The sequence below is a fragment of the Papilio polytes genome, unplaced genomic scaffold (genome assembly GCF_000836215.1).
Source record: "Papilio polytes unplaced genomic scaffold, Ppol_1.0 DF823177.1, whole genome shotgun sequence".
In the NCBI taxonomy this organism is placed as follows: Eukaryota; Metazoa; Arthropoda; class Insecta; order Lepidoptera; family Papilionidae; genus Papilio; species Papilio polytes.
In genome coordinates, this window is record NW_013526027.1 from 1,634,427 (window position 1) to 1,662,335 (window position 27,909).

General features: G+C 33.8%; 2 protein-coding genes across 2 annotated transcripts in view; both read right to left on the minus strand.

Moving 5' to 3' along the window:
• LOC106105183 (frizzled-4-like) overlaps positions 1 to 25,281 on the minus strand; it is a 28,171-nt gene extending 2,890 nt beyond the window's left edge. Inside the window, exons 1-2 of the mRNA XM_013285436.1 lie at positions 24,152 to 25,281; positions 1,594 to 1,787 (exon numbers count right to left, since the gene is read on the minus strand). Coding sequence (XP_013140890.1) covers positions 1,594 to 1,787; positions 24,152 to 25,071 — 1,114 coding nt within the window. The 5' untranslated portion in view covers positions 25,072 to 25,281. The remainder of the gene's footprint in view (positions 1 to 1,593; positions 1,788 to 24,151) is intronic.
• Positions 25,282 to 25,432: 151 nt separating this feature from the next.
• Positions 25,433 to 27,909, minus strand: part of LOC106105070 (ralBP1-associated Eps domain-containing protein 1) — an 8,178-nt gene continuing 5,701 nt past the window's right edge. The window contains exon 6 of the mRNA XM_013285295.1: positions 25,433 to 25,469. Within this exon, the coding sequence (XP_013140749.1) occupies positions 25,433 to 25,469 (37 nt within the window). The remainder of the gene's footprint in view (positions 25,470 to 27,909) is intronic.

Here is a 27,909-nt window from a genome sequence, read left to right on the forward strand (position 1 = left end):
TTCCTATTCTATACCTACATCTGTACCGAATTTCATCGAAATCCGTTCAGCCGTTTAGGCTAACTCTAGCAAACATCCGTACATCCATCTAAACTTTCGCATTTATAACATTAGTATGTAGTATGATTTCTGCTACGAAATCTGCTATAATAACAGTATTCAACGGTACATAAATTCAAAATGTATTCAATATTGGGCAGGGTATATTTAACTAACAATTGATTTTTTTAATCTTAAGAGTCATTATTAAGTTTGTAGGTCTGAATAGGCGCGGTGGGTAGTTGAAGACAAAACGTTGAATGCGGTTATTGTATGAAACGCATGCTCCCGCGCACTCGCGCAAGATTTAATCGCTTTGAAAAACGCCGCCGATCAAATAATCAAGGGGAACATTACCAAGGAATCGTAATCATTGTACAGCCGATACGGATGTTAGACTTGTATTGATCCATGGCGTACCAATACGATCTTTCTTGATCCTTGATTTTTTTTTACAAAATCATTCAAAAGAATATTTATGCTTATAACACACTCAAGCAATTTAATTTTGCTACATGTTCAAGTAATACTCGTAAGTTCTGTATTTATCCCAAAGTCAGTCAGAACAAAGTCAAAGAAAAGAACAGAATCAAAGTCAGACAGTCAAAGTCCCGTCCAAATTTGTCCATCCGTTCCAGATATAGCGGTCCAGTCGCTATTTTGCCAGCGCGGAATTAAAATAAAGTAGCCTATAATATGCCCGTCTATGTCAGCTACCCTTAAGTGAAAGTCCTGTCGAAATCGGCCCAGCCGTTTCGGTGATATTACTTTTAACACAAGAATTTCGGGCGGACTTTACCTAACAGTTTCAAAAGTACATACGCTTAGTGGTATAAGCCTTAATTGGATTTTAAATTCCTATCCATCATATTTAGAGTCAGGCAACCAGATGTAATCATAATAAATGACAAAATTAATACTTTTATGACATCGTCGCGACGTAAAAGTTATAATGCTTTGAACTTATCTCTAATTCTAATTAGGGAATGTATACGCGCATACAAGAGAATTAAATGTTCCTATTTTTAATCCGTTACACGTGTTAATTAAGATAAGGGAATAATCCAACTTAAAGTAATAAAATTTGGCCTAAAAATAAACTAAACTAATGCCAGGGATTATTTAGAATTATTTAATTAAGGCGACCCTGTTTTCGAGGTGTGTTTTTGGTACGCAGACTACACAATCGGATTTATCTTCCTCTATCTTGCTCAATTGGTGCCTATTCTATTTTACACTACTATATGAGGGTTCCCTGACTTTGACGCTTTTTTCTGTCCAGCGCCCTGGACAGTCGACCAGCCACGCACTAGTCTATTACTAATAGTATCATACTATGCTGCTACTGTTCCCATGCCCTCTCTCTATAATAGAAGTCACAATGGACACTGGATTCTAAAATTAAGTGGCCAACATTAAAGACTCGTTTCGCTTAACTCTAGATAGGAAGTCCTAACTTCCTAATGAAGCCACTATAAGAAGCTAGAAGTATATTTCTGTATCTCTACACTTCTGCTTGGATATTAAAGACTCTACCATACAAAGTTAACTTACCAGTGAGTTCATCCGCGTCGACATCTCTAGTGACGAGTACCGCTGCTGCCAGTGCAGCGGGCACCCCCCACGCGGCTAGCTGCAGCAGCGAAGAGTGCCGATCTCCGCGTGCGCCCGTACCCCCCGCACCCGGCGCGCCCGGAGCAGGGGGTCGCAGCACGCTCGCACGCCACGCACCCGCAACCACAACCCACCTGGAATAAGAAAATTGCAGTTACATATCTGTACAGACACAATACTTATTTCCAAGTTAACTGCCACACTCAGAGTCAATTACGGTTTAATCACAACTTAAACATCCCTAATGTGCACATTTGTAAATCTACACTCAATGATTTATACCTAAAAAAAATAATTAATTGTCACGTAAACACAGAAGTTATACAATATAATGTCTCGTTATCATACTAATATAATAAATGCGAAAGTTTAAATGGATGGATGTTTGTTAGAGTTTGTAGCCTAAACGGCTGCACGGATTTCGATGAAATTTGTTACAGATGTAGAGGATAGTCTGGAAGAACACATAGGCTACTCACTTTTTTTTTAATCCACGCGAACGGAGTCGCAGGCAAAAGCTAGTTTGTAAATAAATTTATAAATAATGAGACATTATAGGTTTAATTGAAAATTACTAAAATATACGTAGTAAAACCGTTGATGATAAAGGTATGACAATTACAGCGATTAAACAGCGAATGAGAGCTCGGGTATGCAGAGCATCAGCTGTAAGAACAGGTGAAACCGTTTTATAGCGAAATATTGCCGTGGCAAAATAAACAACGCCTTTATATCTTTTAAATGATAAATGCATTTACCGATCTGTTTTTTCGTTTCCTAATTAGATGTTTGCACCAATATTGTTAAAGAGAATTTTTATACTGAACGACGTAGTCTACCTTAACTAATCTGAAGAATAAGTTATGTTATAAGCTATACGTTTACCAACATATTAAACTGTAAATGTATAAGTCGTTAATTATGTATTTTTTTGATTATGAAAAGCTTAAACTGAAATACGAGCGTTGTCAACCCCTTGCTTAGCTCGTTAAAAACTCTGACAGGTAAATCCATCCCGACTCGAACGGGAAAGGTGTCGCCTTGTTTTAAAACCGACACCACATTAAATAGACCTCCCCTCAAGAAATAAGATACTATACTATTAAGTCTTAAAAGAATTCTTCGAGGCCGTGTTAAACTGGACAAAGAAACAGGCAGTGGCGTGTCGCTCGCACTTGAACAAACAACGTTCCCTGTTTGAACAGAACCGAAAGTGGCGATAGTCCAAACATTCTTGTTTGTTCGCTTGCTCGCATGTTTGATCCGGCATCCGACGCCAGCGGCATGTCGGCTAACATTTTACTAATGTTTGTACGATTTGCATTCAACTCATTGTACATTTACATCTACTCTTTGAAACAACTGTACTTATTGTCAAGCAAAGATAAATCGAAATAGCATTCCTTAATCTTTGACAAAAAAAATATATTGCCATTTTTGGACCAATTATATTTTTTTAATAAAGGTAGACTTTTCCTTTTTTTAAATGGTGCAGAATTAGTATAATTTAATTATAAAATAATTGAGGTCAAATGTAAAACGTAGATAAAAAATAAATTTATGCAATGTTGATGCTTTTTTATACGACAAAGACATTAATTTTGTGCAATTAGCAAAAAAATGCAAGGTTATAATTTTTTTTTCGTGCAATATCTTACTGTAATCTGATACAGTGTGCCAGTGCTACGTATCTAATTACATCTTCATGAATAAATAATATCACTAAGGCCTAATTATTTCTTAAGCAGTATTATCATAATTAAGACCAATTACGGAATTTTGTATTTATTAACAACAACTTTGAAAATTCAGCCAAATGGGACGCTTCAATCAGCTTTCTGTTACATCCATCAATTTCTAATGTACACAAAGCAATTAGTTCCATATTTTTCCGCAATATGGCGAGTGTTTTTAATTTTAACAAAGGTTATTAACCTTCAACTGAACGTATATTTGAACTTTCCAGATGGCCCTCTTTTTAATTGTATTGCATACTCTTTCGTAAATAACTTTGATTATTTTAATGGTTATTATTGATTTTAATACATTTATATGAGTAAACAAAAATGGTGTTAAGTAAACAAATTGCCAATGCATTTGTAAAATGCAGAGTATCGAGAAAATGCAAATGATATTACGGTCAAACCAAAAGAGGTCTGTCGTTTCTCGCTTGGCTGCATTGAGGTTTTTTTTTATTTTTTATGGCGGCCGCTTCGTGTCTTGCCTCAAGTGGCCATTAAACGATAACGTTATCTTGTGGGTAACGATTGGTTTCACGCTATATTACCAAGATTGGATTACGAGTGAATTATGGAAACAATAAAACATGTAAATCAAAGTCAAATTACGAAACATGTGAAAAATGTTAACTGTAATATTAACCACATCTTTAGTGTTTTAATTTCTTTAACTCCTGGCAACTAGCAGACCACTCGCATAACGACAATCTTTTTATTCCATATTTATATATATTTTTACCAAACTCCACTGCCATTTTATTCCACAGATACAAAATTAGACTAGTAGTGCATTTTGTAAATTTTTTATACATTTAATTTTTCCCGCCAATTATTCCTATCAGTATTAACAACATCGTACGCCAGACGCGTAGTAAAAATTAAAGTAAGCTCGTAGTATATTTCTTAGGTGCGAGATAGGATCGGCCGCATAAAGAAGGCTCGTTAAGACGATCGTAACAATAAAATCCAACACCCACAGCACTAGTTAGGTGAACGGACCCATTTATTGCCTCGGACGCATGTTCCCCTCCCATATATTTTCTTGTTCACTTTTTTCTTCTGATATATCGATATAGCAGGAAAATTTAAACGCTTTTTATGACTATGACCCTATTTGTTAAGAATTATTGAAGATTTTTTTTTGTTTATTTACTTAATATTATTGATGATACGCCTAACATTAACATATAAATGTTAAGTTTGCTTGCACAACCCCCGCTTGATTTCTATAGATAAATAAATAAAAGTTTAGTTTAGACTAGATTTCTTCTATATGATTTTTTTCTCATGTCTGCATTTCGCAGCCCCTTGTCTTGTCTCAATGATCAATTTGCATATCATATTACAAGCAAGTCATCATGGCCCTACGTAGGGTCGGAGTTATTTCTGGCGCTCGTTAAATCGATTACCCGTCCAATTCGTCCGTCTTGCCTGCCGTGGCCGGCGTGCCCGTCGCGCCGTCTCTTTTCCCGGATGCACTATTTCTGATCCACGTTACTTTGACACCGAGATTTGTACATTATTGTATTGATGCTTAACAGAAACATTGGAAAGGGACATGTATTCTTTTTTATTAATACAGGGAAAATAGCCAAGAGAAGCCTAGGAAGATGGATTGCCTGAATAACCATAAAATGTATGAGCAATAAGGACAAAGAGAAGAGGAATAACAGACGCGAATGTGTATTTATAAATCTGAAGTGAAATGTATTTTAACGTCATGTATGACAGCTAATAAATCCAAGAAGGAAAGTGTCTTTGCGTAATGAATATAAAAAAAAGAAAAATATGCATTAATGCATTGCAGAAAACAATTGAACTTACAGTTGTTTGTCTTTGACGAGATGGTAAAAAAGTTACTGTCCCTTAATTGACAACAGATGACAATTTTTACTGATCGAAATATTTCACATCTGCCTCTTACTTTGTCGTGGTTTAGACCTTAGAAAACGTCCAGAAATGTAAACGATACCGTTCGCTGGAAAATAAAGAATAAACAATGGATCTGCACCTTTAAAGATCCCAAAATGGCGAACTCATTCACAGCAGGTGGAAGATATCGGCCTAATTTAAACGACATTAATTATGTATCTAGCCGATGAATGAATTCGCAAATTAAAAAAAAAGGAATACTTTACGAGCTCGTTGTTAGTAACAGACTTTAATTACGTTTTTGTTTATTTTCATGGTAAAAGACAAACAAGGGATTCACCTGGCTCTTATTTTCTTTAGAAATATAGAGACAACATAAATAATTTATTCTAAAAACACTAGCTTTCGCCCGCGACTCCGTTCGCGTGGTATTTAAAAAAACGAAAGTGTGTAGCTTATGTGCTCTTCACTACCCTCCATATCTATACCAAATTTCAACGAAATCCGTTCAGTCATTTAGGCTACAAACTCTAACAAACATCCATCCATCCATGTAAACTTTCACATTTACAATATTAGTATGATTATCACATCATACTTACGCATTATTAATAACAATGATAAATTAAAACATTTCTTGTTAAAACAAAAGTAACCTTTTTGTTCACATTGAGGCAAAAAAATAATTCGATCGCCTATTAGTGTGTCGAAACTCATTTCCCAAAGGAAATATGTAAGTGCAATGTAAATAAATGGTTGCAAGAAGATTCATTGCTCCTTCTCGTGTCCAATTAGTGGTTTATTTATTACAAAGAGTGTCAGATCGTGTTCCTTGGCATAGTGAATTACGAACTTGTTGACATAATTAATGAGGAAGACTTGTTTTCACATGAAACTGCGTTAACCCTTAACTTATATTAAGCATTTTTTATTTTTTAATATATTCTCTCTAAAACAGGATGTCGATGCAGTTTTATAAATAAAAACTAGACTAAGTTACTATTCCTTTACATCGCTCGCCATAATTGCATTTCTTCGATAAGTCGCTTCTTTCGAACTAATAAATATTGATCGCTAACGATTCCGAGAACAGTGGCCGAGTAGCGCCATAGAGGACCAGTCCCCCAGCTTGTTATCCGACGCGACTCCTCGTTTATGGTTAGGCGTTCCGTTGATTGGGTTTATTTTGCGTTGGCAAATTGCAAATGGCGGCCGAGAGGCAGCCTATAATTTCTGGTTAGCGCGCATCGACCTCACTACGCTGATATGCATTGAACTGGATCCGTGATTCCCCTTTTTTATTTCATAATTCCATACATGACGCTTTTCCATTCGATGGCAAGCGATTTGCGAGAAAAAAACGTATGTGGAAAAGATCAAAGAAAGCTGATGCGGTCGTTTTTGTACCCGTTTATAATGTAATGATGTAAGTGTATAATATCTCGATAAAATCCGGTGAGCTTGAGCATACCAATTGTGTTTTATAGATGTCGCTTCCAATTTTGTCAACTTTGGTAACTATAAACTGGAATGCTTGTAAATTTTGTTCTCGATCAGATGCGATCACGGCTACACAAAAAAGCGAACGGCATGTTTGGAGTTAAACAATAAAATACAATACATAATCTTATGATAAAATGCAAAAGAAAAACTTGTCCAATACAATTAAAGTGCGAGTGTTTCAGTCAATAAATGTCATCAAGAAACATTAACAAGCCATGTTTGTTGATAAGAAAATCGCTGACCAATTTTACAACATTCAATATTGCTATCAACTAATTCATATTTGTAATAGAATAGCTGTGGCTCGCAACTTCGCCCAAGTGAAATTTAAAAAATTATTACCCACAGATAAATTACCTTTCTAACGGTAAAAGAATTTTTAAAATTAGCCCAGTAGTTTTTGATATATTTCAGTACATTAAAAAATACAAATTTTTCCTCTTTATGAATATTATTATAGAAGTATAATAGATAAACATCTTAAAAGTCTTCTTCGCTTCATCTTTCTTGCCCAAAACAGATATATGTAGAACTTCTCGTTTAACATATCTTAACGGGTACAAAGTGCAAGTCATTAGTCGCCGTATTACGTTACTAGTTTTTGTAGTAATTCTCGTGGAACAAGCGCTTAATATTTACATAATGGAGCACCGAGAACGGATGACGAAACTCGCATCGCATACAAACTAGTATTATTTACATTTCCTTTGGCTGAGGGATGCGCCGCTGATTGGCGACTCTACTTCCATCTGAATCTTAAATTAACTAAGTTTTTTAAAGCTTTATAACAATCGTGTCGTGGGACTTTTTAAGATTTCTTTTTCTCGTCACGAAGCAAATACTTATTGTATTTTTTAACCTACAAATTTTCAGAGTCGTAAAACAAAGCGACGATTATTTATTAAGACAGTTTGTAAAAGAAACATAAAATAAGATTTTCTAAAGACTAATTTAAACCTTACATATTAAACAAATTAAAACTTTAAAGCGATAGATCTTTCAAAGGTGAAGAAAGCATGGATTGATTTTTATAAAACGTATCTATAGATTTCATTATTTGATTCTATCCAACACTGATTAAAAATTATTATAAAGTACTTGTATATCGCACGAGGGGTCAATGATTTCTCGTTAACTTTTTACACGTCAAGTTTTACCCACTTCAATCGATCACAACTAAATTTTCAATGTTTTTTTTTTGTTTGGGGCAATGACAATCGATTCTTACGATCAAAAGATGACTGGCCGGTTTTATTATGGGCCGTTCGTTGGATGCTTCAAAGAGATTTTTAAGAGAACGCTTATGCATCTCGTTATAATCCTTACGATTATAACGTTGTTAGATGCCTGTTACAATAGTTCGTGTATCAATTTGTTTGAAAACTTGACAAAACATGTTATATATTCGATATTTTTCATATTTTTAAAAACAAGTTTTACCTGATATTGTATCTAGATAACCTTTATCTTTGTTATTTACAAAACAAAACTATTTTTTCCTGATAGCTATACGTTGAATTACAAAAAAGGTCACTTTATCGCATGAATTTATTGCTACATTCTTGCATTTTCCATATTTTTTTTATTATTTTTAAGTTTTGGGTCTCAAAACATCTAATGTTTTTAAAAAACAAGATATTTAAAAAAAATATTTTGTCACATGTGCATGCACCTTAACCCGGGCCCGTGTTATGTAGATGTATGAGATTGTTTGGGTGCGTGGGCGCTAAGCACCTAGTTATTTCGTAGCTTTACGCTTCGCCGCTCAAGTTAATACAATGTTTGACAGCTTGACACGGCCCAGCAAACCCTCGAATATTACTCCGACCAATGGAGATTTCTAAATTCCAAAGCTAGATTAATTTGAACAGGGATTTTAAGATGAATAGTTGAATAATTAACGGTACTATAACTATAAATAATATTAACATTTAGTTTTTGCCTGCGACTTCGTTCGCGAAATTAAAAAAAAAATCTTATATATAAACTGTTTACGTAACTTAATGATAAAGTATTCTAATTACAAAAAAATTATTAAATCCATACGGTAGAAATTTAAATTTATTGTTTACTGTTACATACAAAAATACAAATTATTCCTCCTATATCCTCTTTATTATATTATATAGGGTTTCTGAACAATGATCTACTATTTTTAGCACAACTTTAACTCTATTCTACTACATTTCTGGCAATACTATTGAAAATTTTTATTGTTTTTAAAAAATCGATAAACATAAATCGATACAACTATGTTAATCATCTATTTACGTAGTAACGTGCTGTAGTAACGAGGTAATGGATCAAGTTGTTTCGACAGGAATTCCACTTTTTCCCGCCATCGCTTCTTATTTTGTTTGAAGGCGCGAGATCATTGCCTCCATGGTCGTTATAAACAAGGGAACCATTATTTTAGATAACATTTTAAGGATAACGTAACATGTGTAATTCTAACAAATCTTGTATTTTAAAACTATAGTAAATAATGGCGTTATTATGAAAAAAATGTTATTAAAATTAATTATATCTCAAAGTGGTCGAAAAATACATATAAAAACATTTCAATAATCAGCAATATCGTTTCACCTTTTTTCCTTTTTTATAATATATTTATCCTGAAATTGACGATAAAATGGAGATAAGAGTCGAGAAAGATGGCAACACAATAAGAGTGAGATGACAATATAATACAGGTGTGAAAGGATAAACGATCGTATGTGGCAATAGTTTTGGATAAATAAAATAAAAAATATTGAAATTAGAGCAATACCAATTATTGCAAACATCGTATGTACCCGAAAATCGTTTTTTAAAGGACCACCTGTTAATAAAACATTTTTTAAAACAGTTTTGCATAATTTTTCTTCACGAGATACACAAAATCAAAATTATGCATAAATATTAATGAAAATTAATTTTGTTACTGAAGAAAAAATGTTCAATGCTAGTAGTACTTTTGATACTGATCATTTAAAACATAAAAGAGTAAAAAAAAACGATAAATCTCTATCGTCCTCTATAGGAGAAATCACAACAAAACTGTTTGGGCATCTCTCTGAGGCCCGTGCTTTTCCTATGCCTCGCTGTAAAGAGCTTTTAACGAGCCGACCTTGCCGTAACGACTAGAACGAGACGGATATACACAAATATAACAAAACCCATGCGATAGACAAAGATAGTTTACCGCACGGTTAACAATAAACTTACTAACGAGGCGATAGATGAAATCAAAGAAAGTCGTAGCCGCCCACGTTACGCATCCAAATAAGAGACGTATGTTTATTACCGGTAGGTATATATTTATTTGATTAAATAATGGTTGTAAATTGTCAGCGACGGTGCGTGTTGGCCCGGTTAACGAGAATGACTCAGGCGCACTTTATTCATTGCTGTTTAGTTGTGAACTGTTTCTTTTACGTGATAAAGTTGATATTTCCTTGAAGATAATTGAAAACTATAAAATTTTCTCATAAATGCCTTTTTGAAATTTATTTAAATTGGTTTTCGTTGTGGAGCGGCACAAAGAGCGCTGATGTAAAGAATTTTAAAAGTGCGTTTTATAGGGTAATATAGTGTAATATTGTTCATAGTTTTAATGACCAAAACCAGTTTATTATGCATACAACAATATCAGTGAAAGCCGTGAAGAGAGCTACCATGATGGCGCTTTAGCCTCATTACGTGAATAGGTATTTAATATCCATTAAAATTGTTACATAAATATCAAGTTTGTTTTTAAATATTTTTGAGAAACAAGACTGACCAGTGCTTCGATAAAAAATATAGATCAATTAGAAATACCATAAACAACATAACTTTCGAATCTTAATGTGATCGTAATTTAAAACCATAGACAAGATCTTACTTTCAATACTCGTAAACATAATAGCAAGGAGCGGTCTTACCACTAGCGTGGGTGGTCTTGCCCGCTGTAAAAAGTCATACTTCATGTCACTTTGAATCTGCGTTATATGAAAATTGTTCAAAATGAAGAAGTAACAGAATAATTTGTTTTGATGTTTACGACCTTTTATTATATTTTAACATAAATAAATAGAGAAATTAACATAAGTGATTGTAATATATTTATGTAATATATTATATTTCCTAGGAAATTTAAAGATAACTGGAATAAGGAAGTAACCCAACGTATTTTTTTTTAAATGTTTATACTGTAAATGTTGGGCGTTAAAAATTAAAAGTAAAAAGTAAATGTGCTTTGTTTGTTACTTATAATCAATTAAGGTTAAAGGTTTTAACCTCGATTTAATAAGCGTGCGCATTAACCTGGAATAGACTGGTTTACCTTTTAATTATTGTGATACATATTTATTAATATCTAATGGAAATTTGAAAGAACGTTTACCGTAAAATCTAAATAAGAAACCGTAATGTATAATACTAATTTTATATAGTTTATTTGGAATTTTATTCGTAAATGTTTTTTTGAAACGACGAATTTTCGATAGTCTTGTATTAGAGTTAGAAGTATTGTTTTAACTTTTTTTGTTATTATATAGAACACTAGCTTTCGCCCGCGACTCCGTCCGCGTGGAATTAAAATAAACAAAAATAATCATATATGTTCTTCCAGACTATCCTCTATATCTATGCCAAATTTCATCGAGACGTTCAGCAAACAAACGTAACAAACATCCTTCTACCCATCTAAACTTTCGCATTTATAATATTAGTAAGATTACATTTATTATTTTAAACACTAAAAGAGTACATTCCGTTACGCTATCACTATCACTACGGTCAAGTCAAACGAAAATCGTATCATTAAAATGCTGCATCGAACAATACAAAGCTTAATCGTAATAAATATAAATATTTATTCCAAAGCTATTTTAGTTACTTAATACAACGTTTTTGTGGGACAGATTTAGGAATTTAAAAGCAATTTTGGATTTGAGAACATCGATTTGTCGTTTAGTCCAAGAATAACATTAATAAGATGGAATTTCAGTGCAAACTTTTAATATAATTTTACTCTCTCTTTATCCTTAGAGGACTTTTTAATCTTGACTAAATGAAAGAAATTATATTTCGGAAAGACCACCATGATTATTTTGACATAATTATCAATAAAATAACAAGCCTATTTTTATTTCTCTGCGCATTTTTAAAACGCAGCATTTTAGTGTCCCAATGGTCCCAGAAAGTTTCGTTATACAGCGGTCGTGATTATAGCTTTGATGGTGCCGCTGTCAGAATGCAAAATAGAGTTCAAAGTGCCGACTTTCCCGCCACAAGTGCTTTGCTCTGTTATTAGGGTAATATATTATCCACTGGATGATTATTGAGGCATTTGTCATTAACAACCTCGCCTTCGTTGACAAATAACGATTCCAGTAGAACTAATGAATAATTTATAATCGAACACTATGGAAAATATACATTCACTTTTATTGCAGCAGACATGTTCACACAAAAAAACGTTTGTTCATTTGTTCTATTTATCTCTGAAAAAAAGCAATAATTCGTAAAGAAATTTCAGTAACTGTGAGTAGTTTATATAATGGTAAAGGTTAAATATTACTGTTTGAAAGAATGCAGAACTATCATGTCATTACGTTATATTCAATCTTACTAATATTATAAATGCGAAAGTTTAGACGGATGGATGTTTGTTAGAGTTTGTAGCCTAAAAGGCCTCGCGGATTTCGATGAAATTTGACATAGATGTGAAGGATAGTCTGGAAGGACACACAGGCTATTTACTTTTGTGTTTTTTAATTCCACGCTAACGGAGTCGCGGGCGAAAGCTAGTTTAATAAATAATTCCGTTGAATACGTCACCGGAGGCAGCTTCGTGCATCACATTTGTTCCGCACTTCATTTTAGTTGAGCGTTTATCACGACACGCTAGTTGCAATTTTTTTTATTAAGAATTCAATAATGCTAATATTATGAAGGATTCGATTTAAAAAATTAAATTAAACTTTAATACAACTAATAATATATCTTCTTAATCAACTGACTCCAATAAAATTTTACAAAGGTTTTAAAAAATCATGAATCATGACATCTCAGTGGGTTTGTGCCCAAAGGATTACAATTGCCCAAATACAAATATTAGGAATATAAAAGACATATAACTTGTCTTGTTATGTTCATAAAACATAACTTTTTGAACAATGCATAAAGATGTCTATCTCTGAGACACTCAATTTCTATAGTTGCTACTTTTCCGGGAGTTAAAACTCAACCCGTCCGATGTAGGCATAATTATGTCAATATTGGCTGAGCCAGCATCTGGAGCGGCTGTACGATTATGTCAGCTCGTTTCTTAGGATCTATTAGCAGCACTATGGGATTGACATGTCTTTCCCGAGACAAAAATCCCCCTTTACCTAACAAAGATAAAAAAAAAAATTATATTTCAACATAACTAGCGAAAATAAAACAAAACAATAACTATGAAATTCCAAAGTTAGCAGGCGTAGTCGTCAATTTAAACGGTCTCGTTATAATTTTATTTATGACTAAACCTGTCTGCTTTACATACAATTGAGCATTTCTTATAAGCAACAAACCGGTTGTGTTTTTATTGTTCGAAATAGCTGATCATATCACGAAAATTAAAAATTTAAACCTTCAGTTACAAAAAACACTTCTTTTAGCTGGTTGTAACATAAATATTTTAAAGCAGTTACATAATTAGAAAAAACTAATTTTGGAGTCCTCAACGTCCAATTTAGAATGTAACGAAGGAAAGAGACGAATATAGAAATAAAAGAATAGATAGTGGTGCCCTGTGGAGAACTCATGTGCATCTGCTTAGCGGGAACTTAGTCGCTTTGGGACAGAATAGGATACCCCGTGGAGTAGTTATTCGAATTTATAGATTCTATTACAATTTAAAAGCAAATATATTAATTATGTACATTAGTGCGTTTTATTATATCCTCTATTAATTAATTTATTAAATTATTAATTAAAAATTAATACCCCTTATTAATAGCCTCGTAGATAAACGTAGAAGTCGTACCCAAATTACTTTGGGTAAGAAATAATGCTCGCCAATATAACTGTTAGTCTAAATTTAAAAGACTTGCAATTTTTTTATTATTATATTTCAATACAACAACTTTAACCCAAAATAGGTAAGAATAGTTTATTTTGTAAGTAATATTTTCGTTAATAGACTCGATTGCTTTCTTGTTCCCAATTCAAAACATTCGGGCGGCTTTTGGTTTCGTGTTTAAATTACGAGCGTCGGGATTTCTGCTTACGATCAATAAATCAATAAATATATATGTATACGGCGCGGCGCGTCCGCCTGTCCGTCCGTCTGTTGGACATTAATGGAAATCACTGTTTGTTTAGGATTCACCATCCTATGCACGCAACATTCTTATTAAACGGAAGCTATATTTTTGTCTAATTTTATAAAAGTCTGTATTATAATAACGCAAATACGTAGGTCAATATTAGAGTATAAAATAGTTAAGGGTAACAGTTTATTCAGATTATCGATATTTCAATATTTTCATTATAATTTTTAATAACAAATTACAAGCGAAATCGGTTCGGTATTACAATGCAATTCAAATTTAAAAAAAACACCCAAAAATATTTTCATTTCACTCAAACACTTTAAAACAAGTCTTTGGAGTTACATAAAAATGTATCGATTTCCCTTGTTAGGGAACATCAAAGGAAAAATAAACTTTCAGGTTTTATACAGGTTGGAACCAAAACTACTGTTTCAAAGCAGATGGCAATAAATTTCATTTTTTTACCAGCCTGCACCCCGTGGTTCAGCGGTGCGTTCAGACAAAAAAGCCTACCTGCGCCCTATTCCCTGTGGCTGAGACACGAGGCACAATGCCTTCTAACAATTTATTTGGTTCAACCGATGCATTTAAAAATTCACGCATTCTAACAAACTGGCAACTAAGAATACAAAAATATTTAAAAAGAAAACACGCTTCCTTTTTTGAAAATAGTGTACAAATTATATGATTTTAGCTACACTGACAACTTGTATTGAAGCGTTTTTAATATTTTCCTTGCAAACCGTTTACATAATATTTTTACTATCAATGTAACGCACATCAAAAGATCTATAGGAAACAGGAAGAAATAATCGTCAATTTATTTTTAAAACATATTGCATCCTGTCACATACATACATCGATGGAAAATAATGGAACATATATGATGGGCATGTTAAATTTCGGATTGTTTTACGTCTAAACAAATTCTGCTTACTTCTGTATATATTAACGTCAATAATTTGGAAGTAAATCTTTGCATTTGCACCATGACAATAACGAAAACTTTATTTAAACGCGTTCCTAGCATTTATTTTTTAAACTGATTTCACATAGTTTTAAGGTATGCCCGTCAGGGGCGGGCCAGTCGGAAATGTTCGACGACGATTCGATGTAGTGTTGTGTGAAAATGAGCTGTGAAAGCTTTTAAAAAGGCTTTAAAACAACAGCAGAGCGGACGCCGGCTCGTTTGTACGACCAGGCGCTAAACAGACACATACGCATCCGCTGTACGAACACTATAAATTAATTTAGGACATTTAGAACAAAATATTCAATAAAAGCAACACGCGTCGGACGTTTAATTGTTACTTAAAAAGTATATATTTCTACTAACTTTACACAAAAAGTCTTCCTAGGTGACTAATTTACCTATGAATGTGGCGTTGAAAAGTTTTATTCTGAGTTTAGTACTTTCAAAACATTATTCTATTATTTTATTAATCTCCAAATGCAAAAAAGATGAAAAAAAGGTTGTAAAATACTTTTGTATCCATTCGCCGGATTATAATGCTAAGTAATGTAGTGGGCAAGTCTTGTATTTATTTTTGATTTCATGGTTACCCCGTCGATCTGTTTACGTTGGCCTCCGTATTGTAGAGCTTCGTGTATCTACAATGAAAGTTTTATTTGATTTCCAAAAAGACTACGTAAAATGATGCAATACCAAACTCTCATAGTATTCTTTTAAATTAGACTAACTGCCACACGCAGTCACTAAAACCTACGTTAAATTACCATTAATTACTATTTAACAGTTTTTAGTATAGTTGGTAAATCATAAGACTAATGGAATTTCCCTCTCATAAAATTAATGCTTGTGAGAATATTTTCGATTAATTAAATTCTTATACACATAAAAGATCGCAATAAAGATAAACTATCATATATCACAGCATTTCAACCTTGTTTTTAATAACAACCGTTCTCTCATTACCATATCGTAGTTCTACGAAATTAAAGCCAATTTTGGATTTCCTGCTGAGCGCCGTGCTTCCACGGGCGGGTCTAAAGATAATAATCCTTAATTACACGCCGATCCATCATCGAAAACCAACAAACAAGCTGCCTATGTTATAAATGTGCCCACCCACATTCCCAAAGTGGACACGGACTTTGGTTTTAAAAGTGAGGTTAGTTTTGGTAATAAGTTTGTTAGAAATTGGCTAAAGGTGTTGCGTAGTATGTTTTAGTATGAGACAATAAGGGATTTCTTAAATAACCTCAAGGCAAAGAGTAAAATCAAAATGATATCAAAGAAAATTAATGATTTAGTAAATCTCATCCTTAAAATTGGTCCTGAAGAAATATTGTCCGAATTTAAAAAAAAATATTGCCTATTATCGTATCGTATGTTTAAACTATACGACGCGAATCCTATAAATTAAAAACAATGATTCTAGAAAAAGGGAAAGTGACATGAGAAGGGACCGAATTTAAATTTCGAACACGGTCTGTGTCCGTTGGACAATAAGAATGGCTGCGATGGTATCGGCGGCGGGCGGCCGGACTGGTTGGGATCGTGCGCGGAGTATCTGAGCGTGCATCGGAACTAACAAGCTGGCTGTTTGAGGTTAAATTGAAAAGAAAAAAAAGATAATTTCCCGCTTGTTATAGAATTTCATTTTTTTTTATTTTAAACAGTAAAAGAACGTAATACAGTTAGTGTTGTGTTGCCATCCGGTAAATTCCTTATAATTATGCAATAATGACTTTAAAAAGATAGTCGATTAAACAGTTGCTATAGTTAAATAAATGAACACATTTAGCAATATGAACCAAAGTAATTAAATAAATATTCCTTTGATTTGGTATCAACACAAAATGTACATTTGACACTTATTTTTATAAAAAAAATAGAGATTATTCTCTAAATGTAATTTATAACAAAGTTATATAAAAAGTTGCTTTCCCTTAATGTTCAATATACTTTTTATAAGAAAGCGGGTTCCAATAATGAGGATCGTGCTGATAGCATCTAGGGTTGTGGCCGATCTCCGGCAGAGATATAAGAACCCAGGCCTCGGCGCTCTTTGTGACCCGACAGAGCAAACACAATGTTGCTGTGTAGAAGCATCTCGCACCGCAACGCCCTTATCTAACTCACGTGTACTTAAAACATCTTATCTACAAGAAAATATGAAACACAAAAATTGTTTTAAAATTAGGATCATAATAAAAATGTTTATTCATTAAAATCTGGTTTCTCAATTAATTGATTACGAAAAAAAACATACAGACGAATTGAGTACCTCCTTCTTTTGGGAAGTTGGTCAAAAAACAAAAGAGTTATATCTTTTTTTGGGAATTTTGGATTTTTTTTTTGTTTAAAGCTTACTTCGTAAACTAGAAAAAGATTAATGATTTAAACTTTTTATAAATTTAAGAATCTAATTATCTGTTTTGTTACATTTTTTTGTATTAGATTAGTTAAAGGAAAAAAAATAATATCTTCAACATAACCATATACAGGCATAAAACAAATAATAACGACTGTAAAAAGCTTGTTTACAGTAAAAAAAACATAGATGTCGTTAAAAAACATCAGTGATACATACCTACCGGTACTGGCAGGTCGTTAAAAACGAAAATTATTCCGCCGTCGCGAACTACAGTGATTATACATCAAGCCCGAGGGAATCTCTCGCTCATTGCCAGATGATTGAAGACCCGGCGGCCTCCTTCGGGCCTGACGTGCGAGCGAGACAGCCGACATTGTCCCACGAGTGCGAGGGAAACGACAACAGTTCACCATCTGATTAGCATCCCAATTACGACGCGGGCACACTGGGATCGCGTCTTCGGGCAATAGTGATGTGCCAGTATTTCTTTATAACCTTTCGATATTCGAAATATATTTTTAAAAGAATAAAAAATATGAGTAAAAAAATTCCTCTTCGATATTTTAAGTTAAACTTAATTTGCTAAACGAATACTGATTCTTGAATGTTAAAACGACATGAATTTTTAACAAGAGCTCACAATAATATAACCAAAACATTGATTATTATTAGTAAATTAATATTTTATTTCATAGTTAAAAGTAACTATTAAAATCCGAATAGAAACAAAAACTATCAAAAGCCCTATCATCATTGAACCAATGTATTCAACAAAAAAATCTTTAATCATAAATAATCGATAAAAATATGAGACAACGCTATTAAAGAGAATGGCGGTGCACGGAGGGGCGTGCTCGTGTTAAGATTGCATCGGCAGCGCCAAGGAAATTTTAAATAAACAAGAAATTACGAAGCGGTCGAAGATTATACCTTCAGAAAGAACTTGACTGCTAGCAAAATTACTCATTAATTCATACAGTCTTGTTATATCGACATGACACTGGCCGATACTTAATCATGGCTGCGAAAAACTGGCAACATTGTAAATGTAATTGAGCTTGCCTTAACGACTCATGATTACAAAACAACTTACCGCTAGCTATTGCGTGTCTATCCACTTATCATCGATGGTTTGTTTTGAAATAAAATTATAAAGGGCTGTAGTTTATCGAATTAATAAATTCGACAAAATTATAATAATTCTGTGAACATTAAAAACCACAAACTATTTTATAGGTCGAAAAAAACCTTCAAAACTGAATAAATTGTCATTTAAGTAGAAAAATATTTCATACATTATGGTTCGTACATCGTCTATATTTAATTTAAATGAAAACAAAATATATAAAATCCAAGAAGTTCCACATAAATAATAATAAAGTTACAAAACGATACGGCGATGTTCTGAGTCTGAGACGTTATGTTTTCAACGCGGCGCCGTCTAATTTTGTAAATGTAACAACCACCAGATGTTACATGTAACAGATATTTTATTGCCCTACTCATTGCCGTCGTATATCGTACAAATAAAAAGAAAAGATTTATGTTATTCACGGACTCGGTGATACGATTTCTTGCGGTGTACTTTCAAACCAACACTGAAAATTAAAATATTGAAATTATATTTCATATTGTACATCTTAAATACAAATTTCAAAATTAAAAAATTGTTTTATAACGTTTCTTCGCTTACTTAATACTTTTGTAGTCAAGGTTAGTAGTAATTTTTTGGCCAATAATAAGTTTTGTGTTACTCAATTCATATTTTACAAAACTTGTAGCTAATTAAATACATTTTAATTGCCCAAGTATAGAAGTAACTAATTAAATAACCAAAACGTGTAGTTCCGTCTCTTTCTTTTATCATTAAGATTGAATGGGATGACAATATATAACCTATACGAATGTTTCAGCAGTAAAAATGCAGAGTAACAAAGAAATAAAATCATACTGCTCAGTAAGACCGTAACGGGAATGACCTCACGTTCCGACAGACGCATTCAGCGCATGAATACAAAACCAATTTGGACGTTTCCCATTACAGCACATCTCCGAGACCGCAACATGCCTCCATACTAGTTCTATAGAGAGCGATGTGTTATTATGTTAATAGATCTAGTTTAAGCATCCACTCGAGCTTCGTATCTTATTGGTATTTAAATTGAAACTTTTTTAACTGTCAACATTTCTTAATAGCTAAATGTTAATAAACGCTAACGGAATAATGTATTTATTTTGGTAGCATCAGTTTTAGAGGTTACAAGAAAGGCGACTGTAATTAAATATTTATGGCGTAAATGCTTTCTATTAGCTCCTTGAAAATAAAAACTAGAGTTTTCCATTTAACTATTACGTTGAAATTCTATTTCACAAACGATATTGCCTTTCAGACTTGATTACGATGATTGATGTATATTTAAACCAACTAAAATGTACGCGTACCCAATAGCGTGGAACGGAACGCTTCCACTGCTCCCTTTTATTATTTTAAATGTTTTCCGTCGAGCAGATCGAAATACAAAGCACAGATAAACAAGGCGCATTATTACTATCAACACTACGCATTAATATCTGTCAGAGGGCCCATCAGATACGCTATCAAAGAGCACCGGCGTAACATAAATCTACGTGAAATTATCATAACGAGTCGGTTTTGTAACAAAAATTCTGGCTTTCTAAGAAATTAATAACGTCCGCCATAAACTGGGATTTATACAAGTTTCCGCTGCGAGGCGCGCGCGTCGCTTCGCTCCGCTTTTGACCGTTCACAAAATTAATTGGGTGTTGTTCGAGAAGTCCGCTAAAATATTCCAAAAAGTAAACTATGGCAGGTGATTAACGGATAAGTGCAGTCGTAAACTTTATGATTATATGTCGAAATTATTAACAATTCACCAATAATGCAATCGGCTACAGGCTACAGTATACAGTTTTTATAAGAATCAATTGTAATGGATTCATAAATAAAAAACATTTATGTATTTAAAGCTTTAAGGGTAGACAATAACTTTACTGGCAACAAATGTATGTCAAGTTTTATAACGCGCTGCTCTATATCATTATCTAGTTGTTGATCGCAACTTCGCCCGCATGAAATTAAAAATAATAGTAAATGTATAGGCTATGTTACTCAGTGATAATATAGCTTTTTAATGATGCAAGAATTTTTGAAATCGGTCTAGTAGTTTTTGAGTTATTTCAATACTTATAAAAATACAAATCTTTCCTCCTTATTATATTAGTAGATGAAATGCAAGAGAAACAAGAAACGAAAATTAAAAAAATGCAGCAGTTGTGTTAACGCTTTTAACTGGTTTAATGAAACATTTAAATCGAGTAAGAGTCGGTTAACTAAATGACTGATGATTGGCAGATTCTTTCACGCTCTAACGGGTAATACCTAACAGTTGTTGGTATTTCAAATGTAACAATAGGATGGTCCGTTCTTGTGGTCGAACTCTATATTACGAAGAATAGCATGTTAAATTCATGTTATAATAAATACTCCAATTTTGAACAGAATAGGCGTAGGCTTCTTTTTCCCAATATTTTAACAAACATATTTGTAACTTCACAATACTGGAATCACCTACTTCAAAGCAACAATTCACTTAATATTTCAAATCACTTAAAAAGTTGCAGCAACCGATTCGATTTATGGCATCGATGGGATACGTCAACTTATACAAACTTTTATGTACAAATGCAACGCAGCGAGTTTTTGCTTCATAACCACTTCTCTGATTCACAAACTATACTTCAGTATGGGATACTTTATTCCCTTGTAATAAGGTTCAATTTAAGGATAATATGTTTGAAGTAAAGGCCTGGTTTTTAGCACGACTGACATCTTGTAAGATGTGCATGTGTTAAGCCTTAAGTACGCAGACAAATGTGATATTCTATAAATTCAGTGGATCCTAAGGGCCTATCCCAACATTAGCTGATAGAGACTCAGATAGCTTAAAAATGACGTCACTGTTAGATAAAATAACAAAATCCGATATTTCCATCACATATTTTACACGTTGGATTATTAGACAATTTGAATTTGGTAGGTCAGGCCCTTAGTGTGACAAATCGTTATAGATTTTAGGTTATTTCTCTGTAATTTTTGCTAAATATGTATTGGTAATCGAAATTCGTTAAAAATACGATCGATTATTATCAATTTCAAACGATATTATATTTATACATACGTGTGGTTCTAATTATTGCACATTTAAATATAGGTTATGTAAACGTTTGATATTAATAATTTTATATTCTGTGGAAACCATTTATATGTCGCAAAATGAACGACTCTTCGGAAAACTATTAACGACGTTCTTGCTGTCTCGAGGGGATTTGAGAAATGCAAAGTTTTTAAGTACCAGGGAATGCAATTCGAATTTTATTTATCGAGTGCTCCAGATAAGAAATACAATTGCGAAATGAAAGCGTTGAAGATTTATACAATTTCTTACAGCTTCCGTAATAAATTATCTATAACACTTTTTTTCCTTTTATAGAAAATCCAATTAAGGCTTTTAAATTATAAAACACTAGTTGTAGCTCGCGACTTCCTCTGCGTGAATTTAAAATATAATCAAAATGTAGTCTATGTATATAACTTTTTAATGGTGTAAGAATTTTTGAAATCGGTTCAGTAGTTTTTGTGTTATTTCAATACTCACAAACATCCAAAAATAAAAATCTTTCTTCTTTATGATTATAATATTAGTATGGATAAAACATTTACATTAATAAAACTAGCTAAATACAAACCTGTCCTAGTTCGTATCGCCTTTAAATTCAGCGATATTTCGAATTAATACGACACACGACTAATATGTCGATTAATTATAAAACCAAATAGAGTTTGTAAAAATTAAATCGATATTAAAACATCGGTCGTTGTCGCTGGAATCAAAGTTGAACATAAATCCACGCCACGATCTAAATCCAGTATTCTAAAATTGTGGAGATGACGCATTTCCTCGAGATCATCTCACAAATGATGTTTCTAAACAAAACTCTTAAATGCTCATTCTTAGATAGATATATCTGTGGCTCTTAATGGAATATCGAAGATTTATTGCATTTGTAATTTTTGCATAAAACATTTACGCGATTATTAAACAATATCTTTTTCAATTCTCATATGATGATTTTCTTGAAATATAAAGACGAATTCATTTCGTCCAATAAAATCTATACTAATATTATAAAGAGATAAGATTTGTATTTTTTTATGTATTGAAATAACTCAAAAATTACCGGGATTTCAAAAATTTTTTCGCCATTCAGAAGCTAAGATATCAGTGTGTAACATGGGCTATATTTAGTTTTTTTTTTTTTAATTTGACGCAGACGATGTCGAGAGCAACAGCTAGTCTATACTAATTTTATAAACAGAAAAGATTTGTGTTAGTGATTTTTGTATGTATTGAAATACCTCAAAACTACCGATTTCGAAAATTCTTTTACCATTTAGAAGCTACGTTTTTAATGAGTAACATAGGCTATGTTTTTTTTATTATTTCTTATTTTTACGTGAACATAGTCGCGAGCAACAGCTAGTATAGTATTATACTAGTATATAATAAAAGGATTTCTACACACCTCTTATTTAAGTTTATTGTCAACAACATAAATGCTTTCGTTGTAATGTATAGGGCCTCGTTAATCTTGTGTCTCAATAGCTTATATTTTATGGCGTCTTCTTACATTCTTAACGAAGCACGATTCGTGGAACGGACATGATTTATTTCGTCGTCCCACGTAATAGGAGAAAAAAATAGACGTGGCGTTTTGTTCCTTTCCATAACTGTTTATTAAGGAAACTTTCGTGATGATTCTTGCAGTCGGGGTAGACTGATTTTATAAAATGTTTTTTGTCAATTTCAAAATTTTAGACAGCGAAGTCAATATCGATAATTCCTTAAATTATAGAAATAACTACATTTTACTAGCGTTCCGGAAATGTTATTACGTACACGTACGAAACAAAGTAACAAACCTAAACACGGAATGTAACAGCGCTATTAAAACAGTTCCTCATTTCTAATATTAAAACGTAGTTTATTTCTCTACGAACAATACAACAGAGTGGCAATAGTACATACAAATACAATAACTTACAATTTAATTTAACTCCTTAGTTGTATCAGATAAATAATTTTATCTTTTAAGATCGATAGTTTCATGTAATGAATTTTACTTATAGGTTTCAAGTCGAGTACAAGTTCAAATCTGAATAGCAATATAAATTATTAATATGATCTAATCTCATTTTTTTATTTGTATCTGTTTCTATGTCTTTTACATACTTAATCGTGACTTATGTAAGACTCACCCTAAACGAAAACAGTATCAATATTACGTGGATACGAGTAGTTGAACTTCTACAATAACTTGCGTTTTTTTGTTGTGCACAAAGACTGAGTGACAAATAATAATTGATAAGTGACAAAAGTAAGGCTTAAGTTAGTACCTAACAGAAGAAAAGATAGCAGGTAGAGACGCAAACTATTGTGTTAATTCTGAACAGGTAAGGTTTGCAATTCTTTTGTTTTCACTTCTTCTGTACCTTTAACTTTAGCAATGTTATTGTGTGACTTCAAAGTGGTATTATTCAAACACCTATACAATGTAGCTTATACCTAAAGTATAGTAGCTTTTGCTATAAAAGGTACTAAAGTAGAATAGCTGATTTACTGGACTATAGTGAAATTTCAATAAATATTAGATGTTCAAAACTTAGTAGTCTGCTTACCAAACAGATGCAGCCAATCCAAAATAATACAGGAGCAGGAATACGACAGCGCAATTTGGATTCGCCAGTCCATCATGAGCCAGTAGCATGCGGGTGGGAGACATGGAGTCCTTGGCGCAGCCCGCGGCGGACCGGCCGGCCGCCGCGCGCACTCCCCAGCCTGCCGCGGCCGCGCATCGGCACAGCGCCACCAGCACCAGCGCGCGCTCGCCCGCGCCGCCCGCCCTGCTGGCCGCGCCGCACGCCAGCTGCGCGCCCACCGCCGCCAACGTGCACGCGAAGCTGAGCGCGGCCCACGTTGCCAGCCATACCTCCGCCGCGCGCCGCTCTCCCGCCTCCCACAGCACCTCCGCGTCGCAGAACTGTGCGCACCGCGCTGACCCGCGCACCCACACCCAGCTGCTCGGCTTCACCAGCCGCCGACACGCGCCGCGCCCGCTCGTCGCCGCGGTATCCAGAGGTATTGGACCCGCCGGCGGCACCCGCTCCCCCGGGCCCTCCATGCACATATGTTCGTGGTTGTTTTCCGCCGGGAACAACGAACAATCGAGCTCCGACGGCCAAGGAAATCCAAACCCTCTTAGAACGGGATAACATCTTGCGTAAACGCTCTCACAGAGCCCCCTACATGGTCCGATTGGCAACGCGACCTTATCGGTACACATTGGAACGTAAACGGAACAGAGGAACAGATGAAGCTGTGAGGAGCAGCCGTACTGCACCAGGGGGCTGTAGGTCTGGAGCGTAACGTCGGCTTCCACTTGCAGCGTGTGCCGAGCCAGGTTCGGCATGCCGGTCTGGTTGTAACCGATGTTCTTGCACATCGCAACTTTGATAGGTTCACATGTCCTCACTGAAGCTTCCGAGCTGGCTCCGATAACGAGCGTCACCAATAAAATAAAAAGGTTAATGCACTTCATTTTGATGTTTACTATCTAACTAACTAAAAGTTTCATCGTAATCGTAATAACTTACGCGCGAACGCGACTAAACCGGCGCGAACGTCTATACGTAACGAGAAACGTGAGACGACTGGTGTTGTTGTATTGAGGTGCGGAGCGGGGAGACCCCTCTGATCCTAACAAAAGGGCCCGCGGGCCGCAGGTAGGCGCGCGGTGCTTGTTGTGTCGGCTTCGGAGGGAAAGGGAGGGAATTTGGTTGTCGTGGTGTCCGGCCGCGGACGCTGTCCGATGTCCAGCGAGACCGAGATCCTCGTTAAGTGGACGATTGTCTTCGCAGCCTCCGGATATGTTCAATACTTGTTATCGCATAAAGGCTGTATCACACCGCGGCGATCGTGTCATCGGTCATGTTTGTCCTAAAGCGTATATAGAATAAATGTTTTTATTAGATTACCCACTAATTATTTAACGCTAATAACTACAAATCACCTCCGACGTAGTGTTTTGCGTCTCTAATAAAATATAAACGTATCGCATAAAAACTCGCTGATACTATCTGCTATCTGATTATTGTTATATCACTCGATTTATCAAAATATCGATTTTTAGATATCAAGTATTGCAGATAAAAGACGGTTAATGTAGGACAGATAATATCAACGCCACGGCTTGTTTACTGAACTATTTATAGTTATTTAACTAAATATAATTATTGATTCGGTTCAGTATTTTGTTGATTTTAAAAACGTAGAGAAATCATTTAAAAACAATTTGACTTTTGAAATAAGTTTATTGTACATAGTTGCTACAATAATATGCATTACTGTATATTTTTTTATGAAACATAAATAGGTAAATACAATGGTGAATGTTAGTATTACAAAAATTGGACCGAAATGATCAGTGTGTCAAGCATTGACAGATCAAGTGTGGAGGCGGGCGAGGCGGGCGAGGCGAGCCAGCGCCCGCGACAAGCTAGCTCGAAATCACAACAAAATAAACATTAAATTAACAACTAAAATAAATGATAAATACTTTTACAATAATCTTATATAATACATGTTTTCACATCTCCTCATCTCTATTACTTAATCTGTAATTCAATATTTGAAAACAATCTCGTTACTCTATCCTCCAACTCGAGATGTACTTCAAATCTTTGTCTTTTGCTTTTAGCTTTTACATGTTTTTTTATACAATAATATTTCTAATATATAATATACAACATTCACAATGACACTTCTGTCCGTTGGTACTCCTAAATATATATTATTTACCACATATAGCATATTACAAATTAAATAAGGAATGCAATGCAAGCATTTCAAGCGCCATTTTTCTTTTAACATTGGTTACGATTGGACTCATCAAAAATAATTGCATATTATTATAATATATTGCACGGATGTATAAAAATACGTAAATGATTCTAATATTTCCGATTGGAACCGAGACGGAAAATAAATTATTAGTATTTGTATTATAAAATAGATTTTATAATTATAGTACCCGCCATTAATTTGAGGCAGAAGCTCCTAACGATTTTATTTCCTTTAGTTGAAGCGAGATAAACGTATTACAAGAGCTTTGGGTGTGAAAGAGAAAGAAGATAGCTCTTGTCATTTGCGCGAATGTCAAAAATCAATGGCGGGTATCACACAATGAAAGTAGAAAATATTCTTTGTCGATCTATTCAAAGCCAGTTTAAACACCGATTAGCGCTACATCCATCAAGACAAAAAACTTTTTTTTTTCACTAATTTAAATAACTACAATCGGCTACAACAAAATGTACTTTACGTCATCGAACATTTAATCGATTTAAGCACGCTCTGAAAATATTCGGGTTATTTGTTTTTAATTTTGAGGTAGTTTCAATATTTAAATAAATAGCTTTGTATCTTGGTTTTCGACTAAATTGTATGATGATTCTTCAAACATTAAAGTTTACAGATTTTAACGCAATTACAGTGTTTTTAAGATAGGATCAGAGACAAAATGTATAACGTGATCGCAACGATATTGTTCGTGAGTTAATTTTAGCCTCTTTTTATTATAAAGGTTCGTTTAATTATAACACCGAGCTTTGTAAAATTCCTTAAACAAATCCAACTATAGTAAAAAAAAAATATTCACTTTCGCACATTTATAACAAAATAACCGCAAAAAAACGTTCAGAACAAATTAAATGAGACCAACAATTTATGGATAATTAAACGTTTGAAATTATGACAGTAAATTACTAAAAATAATAAATATAGGCCTTCCTTTTAGTTACATACACTTTATTTATCTGTTTTTGATGTGTTTTTGAAGGTATCTTTCAAAGCTCGGTGTCTAAACAAATCTTATTATGTCTTTACAAAAGCTTTATAAATCAATGATGATTACTAAATATAATAAATCGTTCAAAAATGATTTTCACTATGAGATTACACAATCAACATAATTAAGACAGCCACGGAAATATTGACGAATGGAATTGAAATAGTCACTGAGACTGAGCTGAGGGTAACTGACAGTGGACGACTTTACATCAATAAATGTTTTGTTAGATCATTATTCATAATATATATGTGTAAATAAATAATTTTTGAGAAACAAACTTTATTTCATATACAATTAAGAATGTATTTTTTGGCGTTTGTTATGAATGTATGGCTTCTCTTTAGACTGTTATCACATTGTTTTGTTAAAAATCAAACAGTAAAGGATGAAAATTTTTTTTTCAAAAGTCGTCCACTGGGAATGAATAATCTTTATCTTCACTCTGTGTGTGTGTGTGTGTATGTGACTAGAGCGCGCTCGTGTCTGTGTCAATGCGCAGACGCAGCCGCAACGCCTCGCGCTCGCGCT